Below are 10,243 nucleotides of genomic sequence, written 5' to 3' on the forward strand. Positions count from 1 at the left end.
GAAAATACATCCGGGACTCCTTTTTTCCCCCTTTACTTTTTGCTTTGTTTTTTATCTTCTTTATAACCCAGTAACGTACCTGAATTTCCATCTGCCGGGTTAAAGAGAAAGGCATGAATTTTACAGCACTTCATTTTTTTTTTTTATCCTACAAGAAAAAGGATGTTTTTCGTTAAGTCAATAAGCAGAAGATTGTGCTTGAATTAGGGAAATATTTTAATGCATAACATTATCAAACGATATATCTGTAAATTAATCTTTTTTTGCAAACGTTAATACGCGATAAAAATCTTCGACTTAATCGAATTTCTGCTGCGGTTTATTAACGGGGCTAGGTGGAGGTTTAACTAATTTTAAAGTGCGATGTAAACAGTGACAAGAGAAGAAATTTCCAAAGCGGGATGGTTTGGGTTTTTTCGTTCTAGCTGGCTAGGAATGCCTGTAATTAACGGCTGTCTCCTCTGCCGGGCCTGGGGCCCGGTTTCTCATTCCTTATGTACCCTAAACTCTCGAGCCCGTCACTGGCAGTCTGGGAAGAGGGACGCGCAGGAAGTTCAAGATGCGCCCCTCTAAGGACAGAGGCAGGGACAGGCTTTACTGTGTGATGGCTTGTTGGATGCCCCTGATGGGCTCGGTTGTGTCTGGTAGCAGGGAGTTACACACACCCTGCTCTTTGTTTCTTTGCCTAAGATTGATTTTTTTTTTTAATCGCGATCTCCTCAAAGAGTGTGTGTGTGTGTGTGTATAAGCCCCTGATCCCCTTATTTTTTCCTCTACCAGAGCTCTTCTCTTATTAGGTCTGCATGGTTTACATGCAGAGTCAATGGAAACCGAAACGCTGGTGTCTATAACAATGTATGTTAACTCTTTCTTTAAACTCCTTATCTCCCTCAAACCGTGAACTTGTATTCAGGAGCAGCTCACATCCTTTCCTTTCTGTTTATGGCCTGTGCCGTGTCTCTCCGTCTCCCTCCCCCTCTCCCAGCCTCAATCAAACAAAGGTGGGTGAAGTTCTTTTCAACTTTCAAAGGCAGTTGGTGAGCAGCTTTGCTGAAACAATAACTCTTTTTACTGAGAACAAATGGTGACATTTGAAGGGAGCAAGGAAAGGCAGTCCAAAGTGGAACGCGCCTCTGTTCCTATTTGACAACAGCACCAGTCCCTCGGGGATCCCACCTGAGATTAAAGCTTGAATTTCGGTAAATCAACTCTAATGAAACCTCTAGCCCTGGAGAAGGGAGGGTTTGTTCTAGCAGTTCCGAAACAAGCACTTACAAAGATGCGGGGGAGGGGAATTTGGAGTAAATAAAGGGATGGGCGTGAGATATTAATCCCAACGGGCTGATTAGCGTCAATATGAAACAAACTGTACACAAAGTACTCTTTTATTGTCCAAGTGTCTTTCTTTCCTTCCTGAAGTAATCACACTGTTTGTGCCAAAAGCCTAACACAGACACGCTTTCGTCCCGCTTTTAATTTTAATTATTAAACATTAACTGAGATTGGCAATGGAATTCTTGTCCATTCATTTTCTATTAAAAATACATTTGTTTGCCAGATCTTTTGGGTGGTGTCCATCTTGATCCGTGAGCACTCATGAATTTCTCAAAGAGGATGATAGAAACCCATTGGGTTTTACATACATAGTGAATATTTAAAAGCGAGTTCCCCAAGTCTTTCTACTTTCCTTTCCAGAAAGAAATCCAGGTCTAAATACTAGCAAGGGTGGGTAAATTATGGAAATCTTTTATAATTCTTTGGGCGTATAAACATCAAAGGAATGTCGTTAGCCTTTTCTAATCTCTGCCACAGCGTTTGGTTTTTACCAATTGCAATGTATACGTTGTGTCCCCTGGAGGACCTGGGACATAAAAAGTGAGTGGTGGGGGTGGGGGGTGAGGTGGAAAGGAAAGAGTATTAACTTAGAGATGGGGAAAAGAGGCTTTAGTGCAAATGCCTCAACGGAAAATAAAAAAGTTCATCTTCATAACGTTTCCATTTTGCACAATAAAAACAGGTTTGAGATGGATGCAAACATTTGAACACAATCAATATTCCACATTTGTCTAAAGGCAAAGCATTCTCTGAAGGATTTATCGACTTTTTGTCAATTGTACTAGGTATTATATGCAGACCCAGAGTTGCGTTTTACTTATAGGCTAAAACGTTGCTTCATGTCACCCTGCAATATCTGAAGTAGGCCTGCACCGCAAAGATCTTTAGTGTACCTATCTATGGACAGCCTACAGTTTCCCAGAACTGTAATACTAATTTCTGCCTTCTCTGACATATTTTTCTTAATCAGCTTGACATCTTTGTAAGTTACCAATACAAGGTGTGTGTTTTTTTTTTTAAAGTCCCTTTCCCTACTTAAAAAGAAAAGGAGGACTTGTGGCACCTTAGAGACTAACCAATTTATTAGAGCATAAGCTTTCGTGAGCTACAGCTCACTTCCTCAGATGCATATCGTGGAAACTGCAGCAGGCTTTATATATACACAGAGAATATGAAACAATACCTATTCCCACCCCACTGTCCTGCTGGTAATAGCTTATCTAAAGTGATTTCCAGCACAAATCCAGGTTTTCTCACCCTCCACCCCCCCACACAAATTCACTCTCCTTAGTACCATCAGGATGTATTTTCTGACTCCAGTCTAGAATAGCTCTTTATCCAGTTAACATTCCCTGGGCTGCTGACTGAAGTATCTAAGATCACTTTCAAATGCCCTTTCTAACAAGACCTGAGCAAGAGGCCACTAATTTTCACTGAACAAAAAGCCACTGGAGAGAGCTCCGTTTGTCAATATCAACTGGTCCAGCAATTTTCCATCCTCAGACACATCGGCCTATCTGAGCTGGCAGATGTTTAGACAAGATTTTATAAATTGTTCAATATCAGACCATAATGAACCCCAACTGACCATTCCAAAGCAGCTAAAAGCATCCAGGATCTCCCCTGCTGGGATCTAATAATGCTCTCATGCTGGAACATTATTAATCATGGAATAAAATAGATGAGCCTCTTGAAAAATAAGTGTATGATTGATTAAAGGGCAATCTAAGAAGCTATTATTCTTGTTTTATAACCGTAAATTATATTCACTCAATTTATCTTTTGGGGGAAATAAATGATTGTTCGTTTCTTTTCTGAAATTATATTATATGGGGATTCTCATTATTTTACTGAAAATTAAAATGATGGGGTATCTGTTCTTCTGAGTCTAATCAAGGTGGATCTCTAACAGGACTACCAAATTATAGATATAATTCATGCAATTTAGAAGAGGAAAAACATAAAAAATAGAGTCTGGAGTATTTTGTTTTCTTGTATTTTCAGCACTTCTGGACATAACTTAGAATTAAAATAAATGATTGCTTGAGCTATAGCAAAGTAGGGTGAGTTATGAAGATTTTTTATTTATGGAAAAGGAAAATAGCATTGGAAAGTGCTAGTACTAAAAATAACTGCATCTCTGCTAGCTTGTAAAAAATGTGCATACAGGTGTACCTTTATATCTATCTATAGCGATATATCTATACAGAACAACTCTGAGCTTTAATTAAATAAAGCATGTATTTGCAGTTTGTTTAATTGGTTTAGGCTTTTTACATTCTAAAAAATTATGAAGTGAAATTACGACTACTATCAATTTTATGATTTTTCTAAATAATTTAGTATTTTAGGGGGAAATGAACCAAAAACACCATATTGTTGCAGACTAGTCTGTTTGTTTTTATTTACAATTGAAGATATAAATTAGTAAAGAAATCTTGTTAAACAACCAAAGATTGTATAACCATTAATGTTTCAAATAAAAACCAGGCAAAATTTATTTACAAAAGTTCAAATTTCATTGCAATACAACTTGCATAAATTACTAGAAGCTTTTATATCATTACAAAAATAAATATCAAATTTGTTTCCACTTTGTAAGTACTCAAGTTCTCCAATCACATCTTTGTTATCTCTACTGTATACATCTTTTACAAATAAATTTTACAATAAAACCTATCACACCTATCGAATATATACCGTGGCAATGAAGTGATCAATTCAAGATATCCTGAGAAAAACAGATCTGTTTTCAAAAGTAACACATACATTGGGGAAACTATACTATACCAGCAAACTCACATATGTCCAACAAAATTCTGGTTTAATAATTAGAGTCTGTAGATTTAATAGTGCTCTGTGGTCTTCCTTTATACAGTGGCACAAGATGTGATCCGGATTTAGAGATTTGTTCTATATATTAGCTCGGGGAGAGATGATGGCTTGCTGACTTTTTTCAAAGCAATTGTGACACCTACCTGTGGACCAAGGAAAAAACCAGATCATCCAAAATCCTTCAGTTACACACTAACACCATTAAACTGGGGGGGGGGGGGGGGGAAGGGGAGGGGTCCTAAAATGCTTACTCTTTTATTTTCTTCTCATGAAAATATTAGTTTTAAAAGATCTATAGGATTTTGGTTAGTCTTAAACATAAACGGTTGTAAGGATGCCATTGTTACCAGACATCAAACAATTCAGAGATACCATAACCTCCTAGAAATGCATGCTGAAATCTTATAATTGTGCTTTTTAATTTTAAATATTTACAATGTACAATTCTAATAATATCTTAACACAAGCGCCTTACCTTATAACAATTATTAGAAAATTAATTTAAAAAGAGATCTCAAGATATCTCTATAAAATGTAAGTATTCCTTTATTTTTGTTTTACATAAGGTAAAAGAAAACCTTAGGTCATATCAAGGAGTTGGGAACCCTCTAAACTGACTTATAAAAGAGTATAAAGCAGAGAAGAAAAGCTGTAATAAGGGATTTTAAAAAGACCAGAAAAGAGCATATTACTTTGTAATCAGACTCTTATGTAATGAAGCAGGAAATTAACGTTAAGCAAGTTTACAGCTGTGCAATATGTCTTGGACCTGATGCCAAATGATCAGTGTAATAGAAAATGTTCTCACTTACTTGCATTGCTGTGTGATTGCACTTCTATAGGTATGGTTGTACTCCTACTGTGAAGACGTCAGTGGGATCTGTCAAAATATAACCGTCAGTTAGTCACAGGACACAGCCACCTAACTAGATTATACAGTATGTGAATGTCCCAAAATTCACTTGCAGAAAATTCATATCTAAATCATTTAGAACGTCTACATTAATATTTTATAATTGACTACAGTTTGGATAATGGTGGTATCAGGCTTTTTTTTTTTTCCTTTTTAAAATCAGACAATTATATTAATTTGTTATACTAATTTTAAAACTGTATGGGAAAAATAGAGGTTTTATGATAGACCTAATTTGGTAATTTGGATCATTTTATTTTCTTTATCTTAAATCGAATAAAACTATATTTAACTCCTTAAAATTAAAAAAAAAGTTAGTGTCCTGTTTTACTAAACACTGCACAAAAGGTAAAGATAGCAGCGTTTTTAAATTATATATATTAAAGGGTTTATTTTAAACCCTTTTAAAGCTACATATTTAGCCCACTAGATTTTTTTAACTCCTCTGTTATTTCTTTTTTCTATTCCTTACATACAAAAAAAGGGGGAATATATTTTTAAATTCCCAAAATATATTGTTGTCTAGCTCCAGCTCCTTTTTCTTAAGTATTGTCGGTTTGTTTGTCTGCTGGCCGTAGTGGTGTTTGTCCAAATAAGCATTCTTTATCTACAGTGTGTATAGAAGTCATGTTGCCTTTGGGAAGAAAAGAAGCAATCAGTCACCTACCTTTCTTAGACTCATAACTAGAGGGCCTGTAATGTTGTTCTAGCTGGTTAGTGATCGTTTTCAAAGAGTCACTGCTCTGTTTGTGAACAGAGCTTGTATTTAGTACAGTCTGACTTAGTCCCTCGTTCGAAGCCATTGCTGCGGAGTTATATCTCAGGATCCCCTGGCTCTGGAGTGCGTTAAAGTTCCCATAGTTTGTATAATTGGTATAAAAAGGAGAAGTGTAATAAATGTGCCTTCCTAAGAGAGAAGAGGGAGAGTAGGCAGAGCTGTGAGAAGTAGAAGAGGGGGTTACTGAAGATAAAGCCGGTGGCTGACAGCTTTGGCCCAGGTTCTGATTTTTAAGGTCCGAGGTGGCTATTTCAGCTAGAGACCAGAGCTTGGGCTTAATGGCCTGTATCTCGGAACTGGGGGAAATCCTGTTGTCCAAAGTAGTCTTATTGGAGTTCCTTGACGCGTCCTCGTGGGGGTGATTAAGGAGGGGGGCTTCCACTCCGGTGAGGGGGGAGGAAGTGACAGGCTTAGCGGGAAGGTCTCTCTCTGCTTCATCATCTTCATCCTCGTCGTCCTCGATGTCCTCGTATTTGTCCTTGCACTCTGATCCGGACTCGCAGAGCGTGTCCCCTACTCGGCAGGGCAACTTCTCCCCGTCAGACTCCGCGGAGCAGGAGTGATCAGTGAGCGAGTCAACCTGCAAGCTGATCCCTGCAAAGGCAGCAGCCGAACAGACAAGGGTACAGTCAGTTATATAGACTAAAGAGAACAGGAGAGAAGCAACCACAACCACTGATAGGAAAGCGACGCTTGTAATCAAATCCTTTTATGTATAATTATACTTGTAGGAACACTCCCACCGGCTATCACTACGGCTGCATGAAAGCAGCTTCCTGTGTGCGCCCGTACAAAAGCACGACAGGCATTATTAACGCAAATGCTCCGGCTAGCTGTTTTAGGGGAATGGCTCATTGCAGAATTAGGTCAATGTAAACGGTCTTTGCTACCGTTATTAATCAGTTAAAGGTGAAGATAAGCTATTGAGGGTAAACGGCATAGAGGGGATGGGACATGAGTTTTAAATATATCCCGCAGCATCCCGGTTACAATATGGGAAGTAAAAGTGCATTTAAATAAATTCTGGCACTTGCACATGTATCCCTTTGGGACCTTTCTACCTAGTTATAGTACAATCGTGTTGTGCCTAACCTTCGTCCTCTGCTGAAGTTTCATTGCTTTCCTGCACCTTATCTGAACTTTCCTCCTTACTTCTTGCTCCATCCCCTTCGTCTTCATCTTCATCTTCGCTTTTGTTCCGGGGAGCCCAAGTCATTTTGTTCTCCTTCTTGAGCCTCCTCCTGGCGTTGGCGAACCAGGTGGAGACCTGGGTGAGGGTCATCTTTGTGATGATGGCCAGCATGATCTTCTCGCCCTTGGTGGGGTAGGGGTTCTTCCTGTGCTCATTCAGCCAGGCCTTCAGGGTGGCTGTGGCATCTCGGGTGGCGTTTTTCCTGTAAGCGGGATCATTCAGCTGGTAAGGGTAAGCAGGACTGCCATAGGGATGGTAACTGATGGCCCCGGTCATCCCAGTCGTATGAGCATCGTAAGGAGAGCCCTGGAAAGGGCAAAACAGTGGGTTGGCAATTTGTTATTGCTGCTAGTCATTAGTAAGTTGTCAAGAAAAGATCAGTGATTATATCTGCATTGTCTTGGATTGGTGTCTCACATTCCTATTCTAATAGCAAACAAGGGTACACAAAGGCCTTTAAGATCTTGTTTACCTCCTCCCCCTCCCAAACCGCACACACTTTAATCGCTGATCTTTTAATCTTCAGTTAATTTTAGTTCCTTGTAATTGAATATTTCCCAAAATTATTTCTGAGTCACGCAGACATTTTAAAAAGGGCCTTACAGGTAGTGCCTTACTATCTACGTTTCTCTCAAAGGTTCAAAAGATGTTTCCTTTTTGCTATAGAAAATACAACAGAGCCACCGCTTAGCAATTCACTGCACTAATGCATTGCAAATTCAACTCGCAAATCAGAAGATATGCACCGTTTCGAATTGTTTAAATGAGATGTAATTAGCATTTTAATTCGCCCTTTAACGTTTGCATTGCGCTTATTTAAGTCTGCGTAATGGAAGAAAAGTTGAAGATATTACTAAGGAAGTTGATAACTTTAAGGACGTTTAAAAATCCCAGAGAAGGGAGAGTTACGGCCCCAAAATCACCTAATGTTCTTAATACTTGACAAACACACTTTGCAACTTCCAGCCACTTGTCTACTGGCTCCTCGACAGGAAAGTCAGGAGGGGCAGATCTTTCACATTGCATTGAACTGAGACTGCACGACATTTCTGCTGAAGTATTTTACACCCAGAAAACATTTGGTTTTCCGTCGGTTTATATAACTAACCTTTCTGCCACCCCTTCCTGGAACCAATCGTAACCAATCTGGAGTCTCCGACCTTAAATTCCTGATGTGTGTCTATATAACTGTAACTATATATATATATATATACACACAGAGAGACACACGCAATTTCAAATGTTCCTTTTAAGTAATGACAACAAAGTGAAAGCTGAAGCTGCGGCCACCACAACCATCTTGGGTACGAGCGAAGCTCACAGATCGCAAACAGATGCTTCTTTTCATTCCTAAAATCCAGTTAAACTATTAGCACAAAACGCATTGAAAGTAACTGAAACCGCACCGGGCTCACTTCCCGGAGCTCCACTAATCGTTGGCTTGGAAAAGCAAGAAAAAAGAAATCCTCCCCTCTCCTCCCGCAGCACAAAACGCAGCCACCAAACTGCTTCAGACAATGCGGATTCTTTACTAACGGACACGCGAGCGAGGGCAGGCTCAGTTTTATGTTTGCAAGCCCCGAGAGCCGCCAGGGTCCGGTCCGAGGTAGTGCCAGGGCCCCTGTCCTCTTCTCCCTTTGCCCCGCTTGGACACCTCGGGTCTGCACTCTGAGCGTGGTGTTGGGAAAACATACGCTGGCGGCTGAGTTTGTGCTCAGCGCGTGGCTGTGCAGCCCGGGCTCTGTTACTGATGGTGCGTGTGTAGGAGATAGGGGCAGAGGAGGATGAGGATGAGGATGCTAATGAAGAAGGAGAGGATTTTTCTCGGTAGTTACCATGTAGGAGGGGAATCCCGTGGCGGGGTCTGTGGAGTACTGGAGCGGGCTGGTGAAGCCTGTGGCCGCCGCCTGGGCTGTGAAAGCTGCCGATCCCGGGTAAGGGCTGAACGCCGAGCCTGACGAAGACCTGGCCAGCTCCTCGCTCCTGGGGGCTGCCAGAGCCGACGCCCCGTACGTCGGGCAGGAGTACAGAGCCAGCGAGCCGGGGGGCTGGTAGAGGTAACCCTGAGGATAGGACATGGCTTGCACGGGCGTGCACAGGAGCAGGGAGGGGGCGAGGGTGACCGGCCCTGGCGCTTCTGCTGCTCCTTCTGCGGCTTTCGTGTTCCCGCTCCCTCTCCCCGGCTGGCTCTGGGCAGCTGTGCAGAGAATGAGACGTGTCCTACTGGCCCCCCATGCACCTCGGCCAGCACCACAACGGCGGATCCGCTCAGGAGGAGAAGGGCATGGGGAGAGGGGAGAAGTAGCTGGGTAACGACAAGGGGGAGAGAGGAAGCAAGCCAGGGAGAGAGGGAGGGAGAGAGCCCGGCTCAGGAAAGTGGCTGCTGCATATGGAGTTCTGCCCGCCAGCCCGCTCCCCCAGCGCCGGCCAGCCTGTATTTTGGGGGAAGTATAGAGTCTAGAGTGAAGAGTTAAGGGAAGGAGCACTCGAGTTTCTGAGAGACATTGGAAAGCAGAGCTGTCCGTCACAGAGGCTCATCTGCATATTCCGTCGGGCCCGCCCCTTCTCCTTCTCCATCTCCCCCCGCAGACGGAGGGAGGGAAGCAGGCTGTTGTAATGGGTTACAAGCCACCCTCTCTGTCTGACAGCGAGCACACTGCTGAAGCCAAAGGATGATACCGCTGATCAGTTTCTCCCGGCTCAGAGCCACAAACACGCTTGCACACACTCCATTGCAATAGGTACCCATGCACACACTTTCTATCTTCTATATTATCACAGACTTGCGCACAGGGCTTGTTAGTATATCGTGGGAAAGCACAAGTACAAGTATTGCCCTGTGTATGGTGAAAAGGCGGGAAGTACACACATGAATAGACTGAGAACACTATATGATTGTCAGTGTATGACAACAATAGCTTTCTACTTTGATAACAGTTTTTTTTTTTTCACAAGCAGCCAAGCTACCTTAAATGTTCACATTAAATCCTCCAAGGAAAAATCTTTCAGCTTCCATTCTACTTGCTCTGGTGTTGGCTGCCTGGGGGAGAGCCCCAAGTGACCCTATGCAGGGGTACAACCCTTCTCTTTGCAGTTCGGAGAGGAAGCCTATCAGAACAAACATTCAGGGTATAATTAACTTAACAAATAATATAATTTCTGCCCACCACAAACACTAGCAGTTCTACAA

At 41.8% G+C, this 10,243-nt stretch overlaps 1 protein-coding gene across 1 annotated transcript; it reads right to left on the reverse strand.

Annotated features, from left to right (window-relative positions):
• Positions 1 to 3,845: 3,845 nt before the first annotated feature.
• Positions 3,846 to 9,498, reverse strand: IRX2 (iroquois homeobox 2). Its single transcript, XM_073329472.2, has 5 exons — positions 8,889 to 9,498; positions 6,954 to 7,359; positions 5,751 to 6,455; positions 4,983 to 5,050; positions 3,846 to 4,313 (listed from the first exon to the last, which is right to left on the reverse strand). The coding sequence occupies exons 1-4, from the start codon at positions 9,129 to 9,131 to the stop codon at positions 5,007 to 5,009; spliced, it is 1,398 nt and encodes a 465-aa protein (XP_073185573.1). The 5' UTR covers positions 9,132 to 9,498; the 3' UTR covers positions 3,846 to 4,313; positions 4,983 to 5,006.
• Positions 9,499 to 10,243: the final 745 nt, after the last annotated feature.

Source organism: Lepidochelys kempii, chromosome 2 (assembly GCF_965140285.1).
Source record: "Lepidochelys kempii isolate rLepKem1 chromosome 2, rLepKem1.hap1, whole genome shotgun sequence".
Taxonomy (NCBI): domain Eukaryota; kingdom Metazoa; phylum Chordata; order Testudines; family Cheloniidae; genus Lepidochelys; species Lepidochelys kempii.

Coding starts and splice junctions, on each gene's coding strand:
- IRX2 (XM_073329472.2), bottom strand. CDS start 9,131: ATGTCCTATCCTCAGGGTTACCTCTACCAGCCCCCCGGCTCGCTGGCT. Junction 7,360..8,888: donor CGGGATTCCCCTCCTACATG/GTAACTACCGAG, acceptor TGCCCTTTCCAG/GGCTCTCCTTACGATGCTCA. Junction 5,051..5,750: donor TAGTTATGAGTCTAAGAAAG/GTAGGTGACTGA, acceptor ATATTTTGACAG/ATCCCACTGACGTCTTCACA.